Raw genomic sequence first — 20,771 nt, forward strand, 5'->3', positions numbered from 1 at the left:
CGGCGGGCAAGGCTGCGATGGCTGGGTCATGTAGCCCGCATGCCCAGCCATCGCATGCCGAAACAGCTTTTGTTCGGCCGGATTGAGGGGTCTAAGCGGGCGCGGCACGGGCTAGATAAGAGATGGAGTGATGTGGTACAGGAGGACGTGGAGCTGAGTGGACTTGCCGATGACTGGTACCAGCGGTGTCAAGATCGGCCTCTGTGGAGGAGGCTCGTGAAGGATGCTACTGGGCAGTTGGAGGCAGTCGCCCTCCAAAAACAACGGAGGGCGGAGGAGCGACGCTCAGAACAACGAGCGGAGCGCCGGGTAGCTAAAGCACAGCAGGTTGGCACAGTAGGGGGCACAGGTGGTGCATCAGCCAGTCATCTCAGTCAGTCGACCCGTGGCACCTGGGTCTGCCCCGTGACCTCCTGCCAGTGGGCGTTCGACACTTCACGTGGCCTCAGGGTGCACATAGCCTGGCACAAGCGTCGTGGTGACGTCACCGCCACTTAGTGGCGAATGGCGGTTGTTGTGTTTTACACGTGAGTCTGTGCGTGTACACGTGAGTCTGTCTGTGTACACGTGTCTGTGTGTACACGTGAGTCTGTGTGTGTACACGTGTCTGTGTTTTACACGTGAGTCTGTGCGTGTACACGTGAGTCTGTGTGTGTGACACGTGTCTGTGTGGGTGTACACGTGAGTCTGTGTGTGTACATGTGTCTGTGTGTGTACACGTGTCTGTGTTTTACACGTCTATGTGTACACGTGTCTGTGTTTTACACGTGAGTCTGTGTGTGTACACGTGTCTGTGTTTTACACGTGAGTCTGTGTGTACACGTGAGTCTGTGTGTGGGTGTACACGTGAGTCTGTGTGTGGGTGTACACGTGAGTCAGTGTGTGTGTGTATACACGTGTCTGTGTTTTACTCGTGAGTCTGTGTGTGTACACGTGAGTCTGTGTGTGTACACATGTCTGTGTTTTACACGTGAGTCTGTGTGTACACGTGAGTCTGTGTGTGGGTGTACACGTGAGTCTGTGTGTGTACACGTGTCTGTGTTTTACACGTGAGTCTGTGTGTGTACACGTGTCTGTGTTTTACTCGTGAGTCTGTGTGTGTACACGTGAGTCTGTGTGTGTACACGTGAATCTGTGTGTGTACACGTGAGTCTGTGTGTGGGTGTGTCCACGTCGAGCCAAGCCCCTCCCACTCCCCCACCAGTTACCAGAAGTTGGTCCCAAGACAGAAGAAGTTCCTCTTCTTATCCACTCTGCTGCTGCCCGCACATGGAACTGAAAGTGCAACTGCCTCCCAGATGAACACCACACAGACGTGTTCAGCACACACCCACACACGTGTACACACACACGTGTAGTACACACACACTCGTGTAGTACACACACACTCGTGTACACACACACGTGTACACACACACTCGTGTAGTACACACACACGTGTACACACAGACACACACGTGTACACAACCGCCATTCGCCACTAAGTGGCGGTGACGTCACCAGGACGCTTGTGCCAGGCCATGTGCACCTTGAGGCCACGTGTACACACACACACAGCGTCACACTCAGGAAGATGAAAAAACAAGCCCGTCCCACCCCCTCCCGCATTATCTGATTGGTTACTTAACGGGGCCTGAGACGGTGATTGGTTAGAGGCAGGGCATTGAAGGGGCCAATGGAGGTTGAGATACAAACTGGAAGGAGACAAACGGAGGGGCGATTGGACAGGGGAGGTCAGTTTGGGGATCCGCGAGGGAAAGACTGGGAAGCTGTTGGCTGGAGAGGGGCAGTGGAAGGTGAAGGGAGCAATCGAGGGGGTGGGGCTTGAAGGATATACAGGGACTCCTCTACTTACGAGCAAGTTTGGTTCCAGAGGTAACTGTGTTCGTAAGTCGAATTATCCGTGAGTCCAACTTTAATCCCTGGCGATGCCAAACGTATTGTATGGCACGTAGATAACTACTATACATTATACACTACTACACTACCTTATATACTGCACTATTATACACACTACACTAAAAGGAACTCCTCTACTTACGAGCAAGATAGGTTCAATAAGTCTGTTCTTAAATCGATTTGTTCTTAAGTCCAACTTTCATCCCCCGCGATGCCAAACGTGTTGTTGGCATGTAGAGTACTACTATACATTATACACTACTACAGTACCTTATATACTACAACACTACTATACAGACTACACTACTAGACACACCACACTATTCAGTGACTCCTCTACTTACGAACGAGTTAGGTTCCATAGCTATTGTGTTCAACTTGACTCCTGTCCATTTGACACACTTTGTACGGCATGTACACTGAACACGGGGATGGCTTTAAAAGCTGTATAGTCGGCTGTAGATACCACTGGTTCTTCACGTTCTGCGGATGTAGATGCCACTGGTTCTTCACATTCTGCAGATGTAGATGCCACTGGTTCATCATGCTGTGTAGACGTAGATGCCACCATCACCGCTATCTATTGCGAGGCGGTTGAACTTACGACTCTCGGTCCAAACATGCTGCAACTGGACATACGGGACAGGTTTTGTTCGTATCTCTGAAAGTTGAATGTTCGTAAGTAGATGTACAATCGTAGTGACACCAGATCACAGAAGTCTACTACAACGGGAGTCTTTATTTCATCCAGCAAGGAGACACACGCACACGCAGTCTTCAATGATTCCTTTCACTCCAAACTGTCTTCCATCTCCTTTATAGAGGATGCTTAAAATGTTTTAACACTTATATGGGACTATCGTTTTTAATGGAAAAAGAGCGGATAATAATAGACTGTAACATGATAACAAATGTAATGTTAATAGCTTCAAAAGTCAAAGAGTCTCCCACGTGTTCACCATCGATGTCAACGCGCGCCGGAGGGGCATTTTTTGTGGTATCGTTGCAAATTCTCAGAAGTGTTTAAAACAATAAAAGCACCCTGTACATCCCTTAAGCTCCCTTCCCAAAGGTTCCTTGACCTCCCGCTTTCCATCTCTAGACAGTTTCCTACTCGTTCTCTCACGGATACCCAAACCGACCTCTCCTGTCAATCGCCCCTCCGTTTGCCCGCCTCCACTTCCGTTGTTTATAGCTCGACCTCCAATGCCCCCTTGCACTGCCCTGCCGCTAAACCAGGCCGACCTTTGAGGCCCCCGTCAAGTAGACAATCAGAGAGGGGGGCTTGTTTTTACTTCCTGATTATCCGTGTCACCACGTAGCCACCGCACCTGGTGGATACCTGGTGAAAGTAATGTATTCCTTCAGTTTAACACGTAGGCTTTAGCGACCAGCATTATACCTTGGAATGATCACTCGTTTTCTTTTAAAATATTTAAATATGAAGGGGGGGGGGGGGGGAACCCCGCAAAAGAAGCAAAAATAATGTATAGGCAGATTTTATTTCTCCTTCACATATCTGTCTCTCGACTTTTAAAATAATGTTTTGTTGCGAAGTAAAACGCAATTTCCCCCCTCGCCAAGGCCACGCCATTCAGTGCCACCAAACTGGACGGGTATCCGCGCACAGCGGCCTCGTCAGCAGCCCAGGCTCAGCTACAAAACAACGCCGGTGAGCTGCCGGCTGTCCCAGGCACGCAGCCTCCCTTCACGATGGAAGAGTGGGGGGGGGGGGGGTCTCAGTTCGATGCGTAAAAGTGAGCAATGCATACAAATGTAGTTATCGCCCCAACCCTGTCCACGGATAAGACGAGGATATTGTGACTGATGCTCCTGCTGATATGGAGTGACTCATGCAGCCAGCTATGGCTGCAAAGTTTGGTCGTACATGTTATGTAGATATCGTTTATTGTTAAATTTGAATCATAGTTCCTATGATCACTGTTACATTATTTTTATAGCGTTATTTTGGTGATTTTGAAAAGTTTTAGTTTAGCCATGTTTGTTTGTTGTAGTACAGAGTTAGCCTGATAACTTTAATCTAAATCGTCTTATGGTTTGTATTGTTTGACTTGCATCCACTGGGATTTTTGCACACAGCGTTGATATACGGTGCTTTTTCTGGAAGACTTTGCTGTTTTTTCCTGGATTTTTCTGTTGCCTGTAGTCACTTTAAGATGTTTCTTGTTCATGTTTTAGTTTGTTGCGGTTGCACCCGAGTCAAGAGCCGCATGGCTCACAGGGTTATACCTAATACATGCAACTTCAAACTGAAAAAAACGTGAAGCAGTATGGAGGCGCCGATCGATGGTAACCATGAGAGGTGTTTTGTTGGGGGGTTAGATCACGTCAATACAAAATGTTGTGTCGTTAAAACCCGCCACCACCCGACACAGCCAATCCGCGGGGAGGTTTGTCACGTGAACAGAGCGCGGTTACTGTTTGGACGACGTCCAATTCTCCTCCTTCTTTCCCCACTCTCCCTTCTCGCGTTCTCAGCCCGCCCGGCCGCCCTTCAGTCTTGGATATCGCTTCACTTCCCCTGCCATCAACCCCCGCTACAAGCCAGGCTCTCTTTCCCCCCCAACCCGCTGCTCTTTCCTCTCCACCCCCCCCCCCCCAACGTCACCTCCCCTCCCCCCTTCTCACCCCCCCCCCGTCCCCTCTGCCCGCATCATCGGTGACCTCTACGACTTCTCCCTTTCCCTCGCCTCCCACATCTCCACCATCACCCGCGCCCGTCGATGCCACCTTATAAACATTCACAAAATACCGCCCTCTCATCACTCAGTCTGCTGCCAAACTACTAGTACACTCCATAATAGAGGTTTTTTGTTTTGTTGGGTTAGATCGCGTAAATATAAAAATGTGCCGTTAAAACCCGCCACCACCCGACACAGCCAACTAGAAAGGGTTGTCACGTAAACAGAACATGCCAATTCGTCACTAGTACAATAATAGTGTGTAGTGTATAGTATAGTGTATAGTAGTGTAGTCTATAGTAGTGTCGTGTATAGTAGTGTAATCTTAAGTAGTGTAGTGTATAGTAGTGGTGTATAGTGTAGTATATTAGTACAGCACACCAGTGTGTTGGAGAGCCAAGCCACAACATTTTCAATCTGAGTACGTTTCTCCAGTAATCACAACCAGCTTCATCAGGCGACAGCCAGATTTGTACACTCACCCACTCTTCCCTCGGCTAGACTACTGCGACTCTCTCCTATTCGGTCTCCCAGCCCCGATGCATTCATTCCTCTACAACAGATCCAAAATGCGTCTGCACGCTTCACCTGCAGCCTACTGCACTGCTCCCACACCTCCGGCTCCCCATCCAACACCCGGTGTCTGTTCAAGCGCCTTATGCTGCCGTACAAATCTCTCAATGGCCTTTGCCCCACCGTTACCTCGCTTCTCTCGTCTCAAACTAAGCCCCCTCCCGCCCGCTCCGCTCTCAACCTCTCCCACCACTCTTCGCCATTCCCCGCCTCTCTCTCTCTCTCTCTCCTTGTGCACAATCCACCATATCCGCTCCTTTTCCCCTAATGGCTTCCTTCCACGGCATACAAACTTCCCCTTCCACGTGAAGCGACGGGCAACCCTCCCTGTCTCGTTACTGCTCCTCCCTCAAGACCCCACTCACCTCTTCTCCCTGGCTCATAACCTTCCCTCCATCCCTAGGTGCCCCACGTCATTCCCGTTCCCACTAAACCCCGCCACCCATACCAATCCCCACCACCCCACCCTCTTTCCCCTCTTCCTACTCTCTCATGCCACCACATCACCTTCAGCTAACCTCATTTTACCACTTATAACCGTTGTACAGCACCTTGGATATAAAGGCGCTATGTAAATATAAGACGAGATAAGAGTATCACGTTGAACGAGGCTGTCGTGCAACAGCCAGTGGTGACCTGCGTTTGTATTAAAATGGCCTCGTAATTTGCTCTGTGTGTTTTTCACCAATCGATGTTGTGTCACGTCAAATGAAAAACGACCCCCAAGTGTGCATCTGTTCAATGTTTGCCACGGCATCTGTGACCACAGGCACTACACGCCTCTTGCTCGGAATTCTGGGAAACTTCGATCTGGCGATTGCATTTCTCGCAGCGCCTTTTCCCGAGCTCCGTCACGTGGTACGCTTCGATCCCGTGCTCAAAGCTGAACCCGACGTAGAATTCCACCCTGGTGTTCATGAAACGGCGCCCGTACATGTTCTCCGTCTTGGGCACATAGAAAGCAGTGAAGCCTGGCGACCCGGGGATGCCGGCGTCGATTTCGATCTCTCCGGCCAGCTCGTTGTTGCACTTTTGAATCGTGCCTCGCTTGATCTCAAGCTTGTCCTTTGATTCAGGATTCTTCCAAAACCTTTTCACAGGGTCCCATTCGCCCAGCGTAGTGAAGTGAATGAGCTGGGTGATTCTGTTGCCGTTGTTTTTTCCGAGCCACTCCCTGCACTGCCGGGGTCTGTTGACAAACTTTCTCGCCTTTATCAGCTCGGGGAGCAAGTGGTTAGTTTCGACAAAGCACTTACGGCTCCCACTTGAGTTGTCATTCCCAAGGGCAAGGAGCGCTGTAAGCACGAAGTTGTAGAACTGGGAGTATGGGCTCTTTGCAGAATCATTCCAGGGTCGAATAGAATCCAGAACATGCTCGACTGTGTACGGATCTTCCACCAAGGAGTGCCTTATAACCTGAAGCCACTCTTTCATGTCTGTCTCAAGGCTGTAATCCGCTCCCCTTTCATACACATCACTGAAATTCTTCTCGTACAAGGAGATTATATCCAGAACGTCTTCTTTCGTCGAAATGTCAAGCCAGGACGTGCGCATCGAGCAATCGTGCTTCACCCTGTAAGCTGCAATCTTGCTCCTCCTTCCGAATATACTGTAGCCGTGCCACATCTTCAGGGCAGCGCCTACGTCCTTGAAAATCACTTTGCACCAGTCCACCGCCTTGGAGAAGGCCGGGCTCAGGTCGTCGACCAAACTGTAGCACTCCAGGATCAGAGAATCCACCACAGCCAAGTTCGTCTCCACGATTTCGTTCCGACTTCCCGTTCTCAGAGCGTTCACAATTCCCCCATTCACTTTTTCGCGATTGAATTCCAGGACACTGAGGCGCACCTGGATTTCCTGCAGATAGCCGCACTCCTCGGCGTATCCGGACTTGTAATAGCTTCTGCACGTTTTAAACGCACTGCAGGCAGCCTCTGCCAAGTCATGTACCATATCAAAAGGTATCTTTTGAGCATGCGCAGTTGGACTATGAAACTGCCCAATGAGGTTCGACAGTTCACGCTGATAGACAACGCCTTTCATGTGGTAAAATCGTACCAGTGTGTTGTCTGCTTGTTGCATTTTGGCCGAGCATACGTCAATGGTGGAGCCCGCAGGTGAGCTCTGGTATCTCTCAATTTCTTCCTCTCTGAAGGCAATCGCTTTAGAAATGCAATCATGAGCAGTGGCATATTCTTCGCGTTCCAGTGCATAAAACCTGCCAAGTTGAGCAAGAAAACTGGGATTCCTGGGGAATTTTTCTGCGAGCTTTTGAAGCACTTCTAATCGTTCAGTGTAAGGGTACCGTGATGGAATATCCGATAACAGCATCGACAGGGCGTCTTTTTTAATGCTAAAATTCTCCCGGTTTTGCCGAAAGATAAACGTTGCGACCAAAACAGAGTTCAATTCTCTGGACAGTTTCCCATTTCTTGACTTTTTGCTGATATCGAGGATGAAGTCACGAGCCAACTTCTGGAGGTTTTTTCTGGCCTCCAGGCTCAGTTTCATGCCCGTGTCTCTCGGGTGCCCCTCTGGGCACAACACCTGCTCCAGGATTTCCTTGGCCACAGCGTGCATGTTGATCCTCCACACGTTCGTGCCCTCCTCGCTTATTATGAGGCGCTTTGCCTTGTACGGGAGGTCGGAAAACCTCACGGAACTCCCGTTGCCATTGCCCAGGATCGTCGAAAAGAAATATCCGTGCAGACCGCAGTGCCCGTAGTAGTGGACCAGTGCCAAATAAGCGATGATTTTTTGCCACGGCTCCAGATCCTTGCTTTCGAGGGCCAAATAGCCGGCGACGTACGACTGAAGGCCGCGGTAATTGTAATCCAAGCAGGTGAGCCCAAACATGTATATTTCGTGCATTTTCCCCTCTTCCACGTCCTTCACCAACTGTTGAAGGTTGCCGGCTTTCTCCGGGTAGAATTCCCCAAAGAGCCTCGTCAAGCATCGTGCCTCATTCTCCGTCACGGCGCCCTTGAGGTAGAACTTATCGCCGCGCCCGCAGCTCTCGATCCTTCCGACGAACCTCCGCACTTTCAGCAATATGATGGTCGTGTTGCGCATGCAGGTCTTCAGGAGCATGTCCGTCGTGGCGTCGTCACTGTTGCTGTCGAATAAAAGCACGATTGGAAGGCGCGTATGATTGTGTAGCCAAGAGATGCGTACGTCCGTGTCCTTGGACAGATGATGCAAATACACGCATATCGAATTGTTACTCTCGTGTAGACGCCACAAAATCCCGCGCCCGAGTGTGGTTCCGCCGGCGCCAGGTTCGTGGTGAAGCGTGATCTTGCAAGACCTCCGGATTTGAATTAAGCTTTGGATGCGATTCACAATCTCTTTTTTCACCTGTCCCCTGTCGATGTCGTAGCCGAGGCTGATCTCGTGCCAGGAAATCGTGTGCCCGTGCACGAATTCACTGCCCAGCTTGGACTCGTCAAAGTGCTGGGGCTTGTAGTCGTAATTCCAGTAGAGGACATCGAAATCTTCCCTCAGCCAGATCACGTCTTTCATCTCCACCGTTAACTTCTCGACGCTCTCTTCGCCACTCTTCGGCAGAATGTGGTATTTCTTTTGCGGCGTGGATATATCCGTTTCCCAAATTAAAGAGCACACCTTGGGAATCGAAATGCTGTGGACGTTTGAGGTGCTTACATCTAGCGATTCCCCATAAGTCTGAATAAATTGGCCCACGTCAATATCTGAACCCAGGCAAAATGCAATTTTCAAGTCCCTATGAAGATTCAGGTCAAGGCTTTCCAAGACCTTCTCAAAGTACTTGAACAAACTCCTATCGCCGCACCACAAGACCAATGCGGTGAGTGGTTTGTGTCCCGAACACAGCTCCGCTATCTTCTCGCAGTGTGAATTTAAGACGCCGTGGACGTCCCTCTTCCACTGTCGAAGCTCTTTCACGTTGCCCTCTCCCTTCCCTCGAACAAAAAACCAATCGGTCGCCCCTTTGCACAGCTCCCTCGGAGTGTCGTTCACGGTGCTGATGTACAAACTCGTGCTGGACTTCAGCTCTTGTTCGCAGTAGGAGAACACCCCGCTGCTGTCGCTGCATGGATCAAAGTCAAACACCTTGATCCACGGGATTCTGCTCAAGGCCGTCAAGTTAGCCATGTCCGAAATGTCCATATCGAGTTTGCCAACGAGCAGGCAGTAAAACCGCTCCGTCTCGAAATTGTCTACGCTCTGCAGCAGCGACTCGCCGTGGTCACCAGAGCTCTTCTGGGGAGGCGTCTTTGGTGACGCAAACCACTCCTGAACATCCTGGAGTCGCGACTTCGTGGCGACCACTGCGTCACAGTTGACTCTCATGAACACGTGATGCCCTCGTGCCCCCGTCGCTTCCTCCTTGGCAACTGCTGGCCCGTTTTCACCCTCGCTGCTCGTTACTCTAATTATCCCGATCCTCTTTCCTTCAAACGTCTTTTCTTCGTAAGTGTATAGAGGGCGGACGGTAAAGCAGTCGTCATCAAAGAGTTCCTGGTAGTAGCTCTCAGGCAATGTTTCATTTAGCCCCTTGATCCAATTGGAACCTTTTGGCTTTTCTCTAACTCCCAGAATTATATATCCGTCTCCCAGACACGGAGTGTTCCAAAAGCTGACTACATCCTTCATAAAGTCCTCACTTTCATCCCTTGCGTAATATTCTTCTCTATACTTGATGGAATTTGTCCTCGACTGTGTTAGCAAGTAGTTTAGAAATGCATTCTCCGAGTCAGAGGGTGCTGGGGGATAAATTGAGTTGATGTTCACGTACACGTTTTTATTGTTTTGAATATCAATTGTCTGCGATTGCCCTGCGTTATGCGACTTTACTTTGCGAGGATTTTCTGTCTTCATGTGAGAGGCGTTGCTCATCGCAGGAGTATTCTGAGCCTTCTCCTCCTGTGGTGTTTGGCTACAACTTGCGTCACTCACGGGTAGTGATGCCACGAGCGTGGTTCGTGCACTTTCCACGTTGCTTGAATCAACCGTAGTTTTGTTGGTTTTTATTGGTGCTTCTACAGCTCCTGCATCCATTTTCTCGTCTTGTACGAGTTCAGAGTTAGAAGTTCCTACCCTCTGATTGGTTACAATGGGCCTTTGTATGTTTCGGTTTTGAGTATCAATGGTGTGCGATTGCCCTGCGTTACGCGACTTTGGATTGCGAAGATTTTCTGTCTTCACGCAAGAGGCGTAGCTCATCACAGGAGTATTCTGAGCCTTCACCTCCTGCGGTGTTTGACTACAATTTGCTTCACTTGCGGTTCGTGATCCTATGAGCGTGGTTTGCGTTTGTACGCTTTCCACATTGCCTGCATCAACGGTATTTCTGTGGGGTATTATCGGTGCTTCTATACCTCCTGCAATGATTGTATTGTCTCGAACAATTTCAGAGTTAGGAGTTCCTACCCTCTGATTGGTAGCAATTGACCTTTGTATGCTTCCTTTTTGAATTTGAATTGAGTGCGATTTATGAGCTTTGCCAAACTTTGGATTGTGAGGCTTTTCTGTCTTCACGCGAGAGGCGTAGCTCATCGCAGGAGTTTTCTGAGCATTCACCTCCTGCGGTGTTATGCTACAACTTGCGTCACTCACGGGTGGTGATCCCACGACCATGGTTTGTGCGCTTTCCACATTGCTTGAATCAACCGTAGTTTTTTTGGGTTTTATCGGTGCTTCTACAGCTCCTGCATCGATTTTCTCGTCTTGTATGAGTTCAGAGTTAGAAATTCCTACCCTCTGATTGGTTACAATGGGCCTTTGTATGTTCCCGTTTTTAGAATAAATTGAGTGTGATTGCCCTGCATTACCTGACTTTGCTTTGCGAGGATTTTCTGTCTTCACTTTAGAGGCATAGCTCATAGCGCCCATATTCTGACCCTTCACCTCCTGCGGTGTTAGGCTACAACTGGCTTCACTCACAGGTGGTGATGCTATGAGCGTGGTTCGTGCACCTTCCACGTTGCTTGAATCAACCGTAGTTTTGTGGGGTATTATCAGTGCTTCTACAGCTCCTGCATCGATGTCATCATCTCGTACGAGTTCAGAGTTAGAAGTTCCTGCCCTCTGATTGGTAGCAATGGGCCTTTGTACGTTTCCTTTTTGAATTTCAATTGTGTGCGATTTCTTGCCCAACTTTGCTTTGCGAGGATTTTCTGTCTTCACGCAAGAGGCGTAGCTCATCGCTCCCATATTCTGGGCCTTCACCTCCTGTGGTGTTAGGCTACAACTTGCTTCACTCACAAGTGGTGATGCATCGAGCGTGGTTCGTGCGCTTCCCACGTTGCCCGCACCAGCGGTAGTTTTTCGCGTCTGCGTCGGTGGTTCCACATTTCCCAGAGGCGCTGCATTTTCCCGTTCCCTTGGTGCGACACGACCGCGGTCTGAAAACGGTTGACCGACGGTCAAAGCCTTCACCTTGCTTTTGCTCTCGTCAAGAATGAAATGCGACGGGTTTTTAGCGATGAAGGCGATAAGCTTCTTGCAGCCTACGTCCCTGAATGTAAAAGCGGGCCGGGTTGCGCGTCTCTCCGCCTGAAAGAGATTTCCGAGTGCATCGAGACTCATGAACTGGGGAGGATCTGGACCTTCCTGGCCATTTAAAATGTTCAAAAGGCTCCTCAATAACCACAGTGCACTGGCGTCTTCTCCCGATGAGCTCGGTCGCTCCTCCTCCTCCGTGGCGACTTCGATTCCGTCCACGTGTGACGGAGTCGCGTTGCTTCCTTCGCCTGAAGAAAGGAAAAAAAACACGATTTGTGCTCGGAAGGTAAAACACAAAACAATCAGAGAACACCATTTTCAGAAGCGATGCATTTACACCTCATCACTTGCATGGCCTCTTCCTCTGATGTTACGTTTGGAGAATGTAAAAATCCATCAACAATGCGAGTTCAACACTCCCCCCCCCCCACCCCCCCACCCTCGATGAAGCTTGGAGAGCCGAGTGGAGTTCAACAGAACTCACAAACACCTCCTCGTCGTCGTCATCGTTGTTGTTGTTGCGAAAGACCCAACGCAGATCCCTCGTGGTTTGATCTTCCACGAAGCTGCTCACGGTCCACCCTCACCCACTGCACAAACCATGGCAGCAGAAGATGCGGATACCTGATGCACAATTGGAAAATACATTTCATAAAACTCCCCAGTTTTTTAATTTCCAGAACTGACTGTACAACGTACGAAACTGGGATGCCCCGATCCACAAATGAGAAAGGAGATATCGCCACAGCATTTGACGGTTCACCAATCTCCTACTGCTGCTTCCGACGTGGTTGTTATCTGGGCTTGCCCAACCTGAACGTGAAATCGTAGCGGTTGCTCTGCATCTACATCAGCGGCCGCTCGAAAGTGAAAGAAGAAGATTTGGAGAGGAAGAAGATTTATAGGAGAAGATTTGGAGAAGAAGATTTGGAGAAGATCGATGAGGTTTTTATTTTTTTTATTTAAAGCTTTGGTGACTGCAGGGATTCATATTCTTGGTTCTTTCTACGTGACTTTACCAAAAGAACCAAGAATATGAGGTTTTATTTGCCCGTTGGAAACAACGGAGAGACCCCATGGGGATCAGTCCACAACCGTGCGGATGGGAGGAGACATGGGGAGACAAAATGTGTAGCTTGAGAGCGCCCTCGTGAGAAAGTGATCTCGTGGGTTAGGCCTGTAACTGCGCCGTGAACCCTCCTCCACACCCAACACAGCCAGTCGGTGAGGTCAGTCACATGGATCAGAACGTGGCGATCAGTTACCACTTTGGCACCACCGCTGTGGTGATGTGTGGGAGAGAGAGATAGAAAGCAAACCCAGCACAAGCTAATATCGGTGGGCTTCACCGTGGTGCCTGGCAATTGAAGTGCCACTCGGAGGTGTTACCAGCCCCTCGCACACACCAACCCAGCTGCATACACACACCCCACTCACACCACCACCACCACTACACATTCACACACATAGCCTGCTCCACTTACACACATAGCCTGCTCCACTTACACACACACAGCCTGCAACACACACACACACAGTCTGCACCTATAGTCTGCACAACACGCGCACACACCCCACACCCAACTCACACCAAAGACAAAGGTCCCCAATGTAGCCTGTAACAGACTGTAGGGGCAAGTGCTGTTAGCGAGTAGCACCTATGAAGGCCGGCACAGCACGAGGGATTGGGTGGCCAGCACCATGCCCGAACGCCTTTGTCTCCCCACTAGCGATGTTTACTACACCGCCAACGCTAGACCAGCTACTCATTTGAGGCCCAGGACCGGTTCAGATAATCGTCACTTGATGTTGGCCGTGAGCGGGAATCGAACTCGGGTCGCTGGGTTTGTAGCACAGCGTAGCGCTAACCGCTACACAACCGCTCCCCACTTTCACATCTACACACACACTCACCACCACACACTCACCACCACCACCACACCACCCACTGTCACACCCACAATTACCCAGTAGGGGGCACAGCTGACCTAATTCGAGGCTACATCTCGAGTTTTCATTAATTCAGAAATGTTCGGTTCAAACCAAACCAGGGTGGACGTTCATCACTTTATTCCACGCTTGTTTACGGGGGCCATGATGTTTGGCAATTTTTTTTTTAGGAATTGGTTCTTAAAATTCGTCTAATCACTTAAAAAAAGAAACTGGTATTTTTTTTTACTCAGCGTATCCCGGTCAGAATGGACGGTGTCGTGCGGAAATACCTGAAGGTGAAGAAACGTTCTAAAGACCGTTTTGTAATGACTTTGTGGGGCATTTTAGTTCTCTTTGCATGACGACTGCCAAACACAAATGGCGCGAATCACTGACATGATGACCCAAGGCGCCCACTTTTTTTAAATGTGCTGGGTGCATTTGTTCGGAATGACATCAAGCGTGGACGGACGTTATGATCCGAGTTGTTATTTTACTTACGCTGGGTCTAGCGGTCGAAGCAATACATTTATTTAGATTGCACCGGTTTGTAAAGTCGACTGAGTCACGTGGTAGGTCTAGCCAATTCCGACTTAGGCTCCCTACAATTGATAGTTCACCATATTGCAATGGGCGACGTCGTTTTACCCTGGGATTCATTTGATATTTGACTATTTGGTGGTCCTATAGCAACAGGTCACAGTAAACAGTTCGGTTCCCAGGAGGATAAATCACGACTGCGGTACGTTCAAAAGAGCCCGGGTCGGATACAGCAGGAAGCTGAATGCAAGGGCGGTCATTTTTTCACATATACTGCCAGGCCTACTCCTCGACATTATTATACCCTTCAACATCCTATTAGGCTAGGAGCTACACGGGAGGTAAGCCATGCCTCGGACAGACAGCAGGCAGGCAGAAGATGTCCGGGCAAAGATAATCATTATTGAATTCAATTTTGAATTGTTCAAATTTAGCTGTGAGGGCCCCTAATGTTGACACGGACAGTGCCAAGACCCCTGTCTGTTTTTTGTTTGAGTTAAATCTGTTGAGTTTGAAGGCGAAGCGATGGAGAAGATGCGGCAGTAATGGGACCGGGATTGGTTGTCAACACCTGACCTAAATCAACAGTTTAACTATCGACAGTTCCTTGCCATGTTACGTTGTCGCAGAGTGGCCGTCCTAAGCGGCGCTCTCCTGACACGCAGCGAGGCGTGACTAGGAGATGATTTTCAAGCTTCGGGTGACCCGTGGGGGTGCCTCGTGAAGTGAATCCATTTTCGCGTGGCGACCGCTCGGCTGGACAACGAAGTCATACTGTCTCACTCTCTCACTGTCTCACTGTCTCGCTGTGTCACTGTCTCGCTGTCTCAATGTCTCGCTGTCTCGCTGTCTCGCTGTCTCACTGTCTCATTGTCTCACTGTCTCATTGTCTCATTGTCTCACTGTCTTCGTGTCTCACTGTCTCATTGTCTCACTGTCTTCGTGTCTCACTGTCTCATTGTCTCATTGTCTCACTGTCTTCGTGTCTCACTGTCTCATTGTCTCATTGTCTCATTGTCTCACTGTCTCACTGGCTCATTGTCTCACTGTCTCACTGTCTCGCTGTCTCATTGTCTCACTGTCTTCGTGTCTCACTGTCTCATTGTCTCATTGTCTCACTGTCTCACTGTCTTCGTGTCTCACTGTCTCATTGTCTCATTGTCTCACTGTCTTCGTGTCTCACTGTCTCACTGTCTCATTGTCTCATTGTCTCACTGTCTCACTGTCTTCGTGTCTCACTGTCTCATTGTCTCACTGTCTTCGTGTCTCACTGTCTCACTGTCTCGCTGTCTCAAAGTCTCACTGTCTTCGTGTCTCTTCGTTTTGTCGTTCTCGTCGTAACCGAACATGAGCTCGTCACGGCGCGTTGCTGGGCGGCTCAACCAGGCGATGCAGTCTCATGGACAACGATCCCAACGCAACGGAACCATTTAGGTGGGGACATCACGCTGGTCTCCAGGAGGTTGTGGGTTTCATCCCGACCCTGACGCCTGATGCTGCTGCTGTATATTTGGAGTCTGCGTCTCTCTCTCTCTCATCATCATCATGGTGGCCAGGAGATGTTAACTACCTCGCCTGGTCTACAGGAGGTCGTGGGTTCCATCCCGACCCTGACGCCTGCTGCCGCTGCTGTATATTTGGAGTCTGTTTCTCTCTCTCTCTTTTCCCGTGGTCGTGTGGATTTTTCTCTGGCTCCTGTGGTTTCACCCCCCCCCCCCCCCCCCCCCACACATTTAGAATCAACGTCACCACGCATTTAGGGTATTTTGCCTGTTGTAGATTTCCACGTGATGAAGATGATGAGCCCACTTCGCTGAGCTATCATTTGTGATGGGCAGGTCGCTTCTGAAAAAAGATCTACACAGCTCAGTGGGGCCTTCCCCGTAAAAAGATAAAATGTCTTTAGTTTCGACTTAATGAGGGAAATCCTGGCGATGGGCGGGTGAGAAAGGGTTGATGTCTCCTTTCTAAGGCTCAAAATCGAGTGGCACAAATGGATTGTTATCAATGCACTCGATACGCCACGTATAGTAGACACTTAACATTGACTCACCTTGGCTTGCCTTCCGTCTTGCGCTGGAATCATTGCTCCGCAAAGTGACCGGTGGGTCGGGCGAGATTATGTTTATCAAAGGTCCTGCGAAAGTGAACGTACAAAAAAAATTACTCTTGATATGTAAAATTAAAAAGTTAAATACCGAGGCACAATGCAATTAGAGTCATCTTCTATTTGCACTGCAGGGGTTCACTGAACTGGTCCACGTCGCTCCTCGGCCGAATACTAAACGGGAGCATTGGCAGTACAATCAGAGCAGCGAGCCACACCCAGGGCGGGGGGTCCACATGAAACAGTTCCAGAGGTGCGAGTCTATAAACTACACTATACACTACACTATACACTACACTACTATACACTATACACTACTCTACACTACACTATACACTACTATACACTACACTACTATACACTACACTATAAACTACACTATACACTACACTATACACTACACTACTATACACTACACTACTATACACTACACTACTATACACTACACTATTATACACTACTATACACTACACTACTATACACTACACTATACACTACACTACACACTACACTATACACAACATTACTATACACTACACTACTATACACTACACTATACACTACACTATACACTACTATACACTACGCTATACACTACTATACTATACACTACACTATAAACTACACTATACACTACACTATACACTACACTAAACTACAATACTATACACTACACAATACTATACACTACACTATACACTACACTATACACGACACTATTATACACTACACTATACACGACACTACCATACACTACACTATACACGACACTACTATACACTATACACTACTATACACTACACTACTATACACTATACACTACTATACACTACACTACTATACACTACAGTATACACTACACTACACACTACAGTATACACTACACTACACACTACACTATACACAACATTACTATACACTACACTACTATACACTACACTATACACTACACAATACACTACACTACTATACACTACACTATACACTACTATACACTACGCTATACACTACTATACTATACACTACACTATACACTACACTATAAACTACACTACACTATACACTACACTATACAATACTATACACTACACTATACAATACTATACACTACACTATACACTACACAACTATACTATACACACACTATACACTACACAACTATACTATACACTATACTATACACTACACTATACACGACACTACTATACACTGCACTATACACGACACTTCTATACACGACACTACTATACACTACACTATACACATACTATACACTACACTACTATACACTACACAACTATACAATACACTACACTATACACTAAAATACTATACACTACACAACTATACAATACACTACACTATACACTACACAACTATACAATACACTACACTATACACTACACAACTATACAATACACTATGACTGCCAATTGGCACCACGTCCTTGTCACGTGACGCAAACCTCCTCAGCGATTGGCTGTGCCGTGCGGTGTGGGCGGGCTTAACGACGATCCAACCCAAAAGACAAGAACCTTATCATGGACGCAGTTTGTTTACTTACAACAACAACAAAAGCCCCTCACCTGTGTGGTAGCAGATCGCGTTCAAGACATTCCCTCGTCCAATCTGAACGTTTGAGGAATTTGAAATGTGAGCGAGGGTGGTGCTGTGCCTTGGGTTGCGCTGTTCATCCTCGTCGGACAGCTCCTGAATAAACACAAAGACAAAGATCCCCCGTGTAGTCTCAGCAGACTGTAGGGGCAAGTGCTGTCAGTAGCACCTACACACAAAGATCCCCCGTGTAGTCTCAGCAAACTGTAGGGGCAAGTGCTGCTAGTAGCACCAACACACAGACAAAGATCCCCCAGGTAGCCTCTAGCAGGCTGTAGGGGCAAGTGCTGCTAGTAGCACCTACACACAGACAAAGATCCCCCGTGTAGCCTCTAGCAGGCTGTAGGGGCAAGTGCTGTCAGTAGCACCTACACACAGACAAATATCCCCCGTGTAGCCTCTAGCAGGCTGTAGGGGCAAGTGCTATTAGCGACCACCTATGAAGGCCGGCACAGCCCACAACGGGGTGGGTGGCCAGCACCACGCCCGGTCGCTTTTGTCTCCCCATTGGCGATGTTTACTGCACACGCAGAGACCCATAGAGATACATAGTGACACACACAGAGATTCACAGAGATTCAGAGACCCACAGATACCCATATAAATACATAGACACACACAGAGACTCAAAGAGATACAGAGACACACAGAGACCCATAGAGATACATAGCGACACACACAGAGACTCAAAGATACAGAGACCCACAGAGACCCATATAAATACAGACACACACAGAGACTCAAAGAGATACAGAGACACGCAGAGACCCATAGAGATACATAGTGACACACACAGGGACCCACAGAGACCCATATAAATACATAGACACACACAGAGACTCAAAGAGATACAGAGACACACAGAGACCCATAGAGATACAGAGAGCCACAGAGACCCATAGAGATACATAGACACACACACAGACTCACAGAGATACAGAGACCCACAGAGACCCATAGAAATACATAGACACACACAGAGACTCATAGAGATACAGAGACACACAGAGACCCATAGAGATAGAGAGACCCACAGAGACCCATAGAGATGCATAGAGACACACAGAGACTCATAGATATACAGAGACCCACAGACACCCATAGAGATACATAGACACACACAAGAGACTCATAGAGATACAGAGACACACAGAGACCCATAGAGATAGAGAGACCCACAGAGACCCAAAGAGATGCATAGACACACACAGAGACTCATAGATATACAGAGACCCACAGAGACCCATAGAGATACATAGACACACAGAGACACCATAGAAATGCATAGACACACACAGAGATTCATAGAGATACATAGACACACAAAGGCCCATAGAGATACAGAGACCCACAGAGACCCATAGAGATACATAGACACACACACACACAAACCCATAGAGATACATAGACACACAAAGACCCATAGAGATACAGAGACACACACAGAGAATCATAGAGATACATAGACACACAAAGACCCATAGAGATACAGAGACCCACAGAGACCCATAGAGATACACAGAACACATAGAGATCCACAGAGATACATCGAGGCACACAGACACCCAGAGATGCATCGAGACACCCAGAGACCCATGGAGACCCATAGAGATATCCACAGATGCAGAGAGAGATGCACAGAGACGTCAGCTGCTGAACTCATCGGTGGTGATGACGCCACGAGACAAGGGCCTCCAACCGAGCTGCGATGCAGTTTGCCCGCCTTTCATTGTTAGAAGCGACCCCCTGGGTTATGAAGAGGCGAAGTTGCTCTGACATCACCACCCCCATCACCACCACCATCACCATCATCACCATCATCATCACCACCTCCATCACCACCACCATCATGATCACCACCCCCATCACCACCATCACCACCACCACCACCATCATCACCACCCCCATCACCACCACCATCATCATCACCACCCCCATCACCACCACCATCATCATCACCACCACCATCATCATCACCACCACCACCATCATCATCACCATCAACAACCCCATCACCATCACCACCCCCATCACCACCCCCATCACCATCATCACCACCACCATCATCACCACCACCACCATCATCACCACCACCAACCCCATCACCAACCCCATCACCATCACCACCATCATCACCACCCCCATCACCACCCCCATCACCACCACCATCATCATCACCACCCCCATCACCACCACCATCATCATCACCACCACCATCATCACCACCATCATCACCATCACCAACCCCATCACCACCCCCATCACCACCCCCATCACCATCATCACCACCACCACCACCACCATCATCACCATCACCAACCCCATCACCATCACCACCCCCATCACCACCATCATCACCACCCCCATCACCACCACCACCATCATCACCACCACCAACCCCATCACCCCCCCCCCATCACCATCACCACCCCCATCACCACCATCATCACCACCCCCATCACCACCACCACCATCATCACCACCACCACCAACCCCATCACCATCATCACCACCCCCATCACCACCATCATCACCATCATCACCACCATCATCATCACCACCACCATCATCACCACCACCATCATTGTGGTGTAGACTTTAACAACAGCCTAGCAAGCTGCGACCGAGTTTACCATTCGGCGTCTGCACAGCGCGGATGTCGGGACAGGCGAAAGTGGAACAGGAACCTCGCTTCCTGAGTGGGGGGGGGGGGGGTCACGACGCCCCGGCACTCACCACTAGGGGGCGTCCATTGAGTACGGAACGCAAAAATCTGTCGCAACTCGACCCCTCTCCCTGTACGCACGCCGCTTGACGCCCCCCAGACCCCCCGAGAATCCTATAGAACGGCCGATATTTAATCCACGCAGAAACGATCAGTATGAGAATAATTGTTCCCCTTGTTTCTGTCAACAAAA

General features: G+C 49.0%; 1 protein-coding gene across 1 annotated transcript; it reads right to left on the reverse strand.

Annotated features, from left to right (window-relative positions):
- Positions 1-4,565: 4,565 nt before the first annotated feature.
- LOC116956944 (uncharacterized) lies at positions 4,566-20,555 on the reverse strand. The gene is made up of 4 exons (XM_032978830.2): positions 20,487-20,555; positions 17,826-17,949; positions 16,186-16,269; positions 4,566-11,908 (listed from the first exon to the last, which is right to left on the reverse strand). The coding sequence occupies exons 1-4, from the start codon at positions 20,487-20,489 to the stop codon at positions 5,913-5,915; spliced, it is 6,207 nt and encodes a 2,068-aa protein (XP_032834721.2). The 5' UTR covers positions 20,490-20,555; the 3' UTR covers positions 4,566-5,912.
- Between the last annotated feature and the right edge of the window lie 216 nt (positions 20,556-20,771).

Source organism: Petromyzon marinus, chromosome 68 (assembly GCF_048934315.1).
Source record: "Petromyzon marinus isolate PM22_M1 ecotype Great Lakes invasive population chromosome 68, UKy_Petmar_22M1.pri1.0, whole genome shotgun sequence".
NCBI classification, from domain to species: domain Eukaryota; kingdom Metazoa; phylum Chordata; class Hyperoartia; order Petromyzontiformes; family Petromyzontidae; genus Petromyzon; species Petromyzon marinus.

Excerpts from the sequence above, each read along its gene's own strand:
- LOC116956944 (XM_032978830.2), bottom strand. Across the intron at positions 16,270-17,825 it reads CGCGATCTGCTACCACACAG|GACCTTTGATAAACATAATC; the intron begins GTGAGGGGCTTT and ends TCACTTTCGCAG. Across the intron at positions 11,909-16,185 it reads AAGACGGAAGGCAAGCCAAG|GCGAAGGAAGCAACGCGACT; the intron begins GTGAGTCAATGT and ends TCCTTTCTTCAG.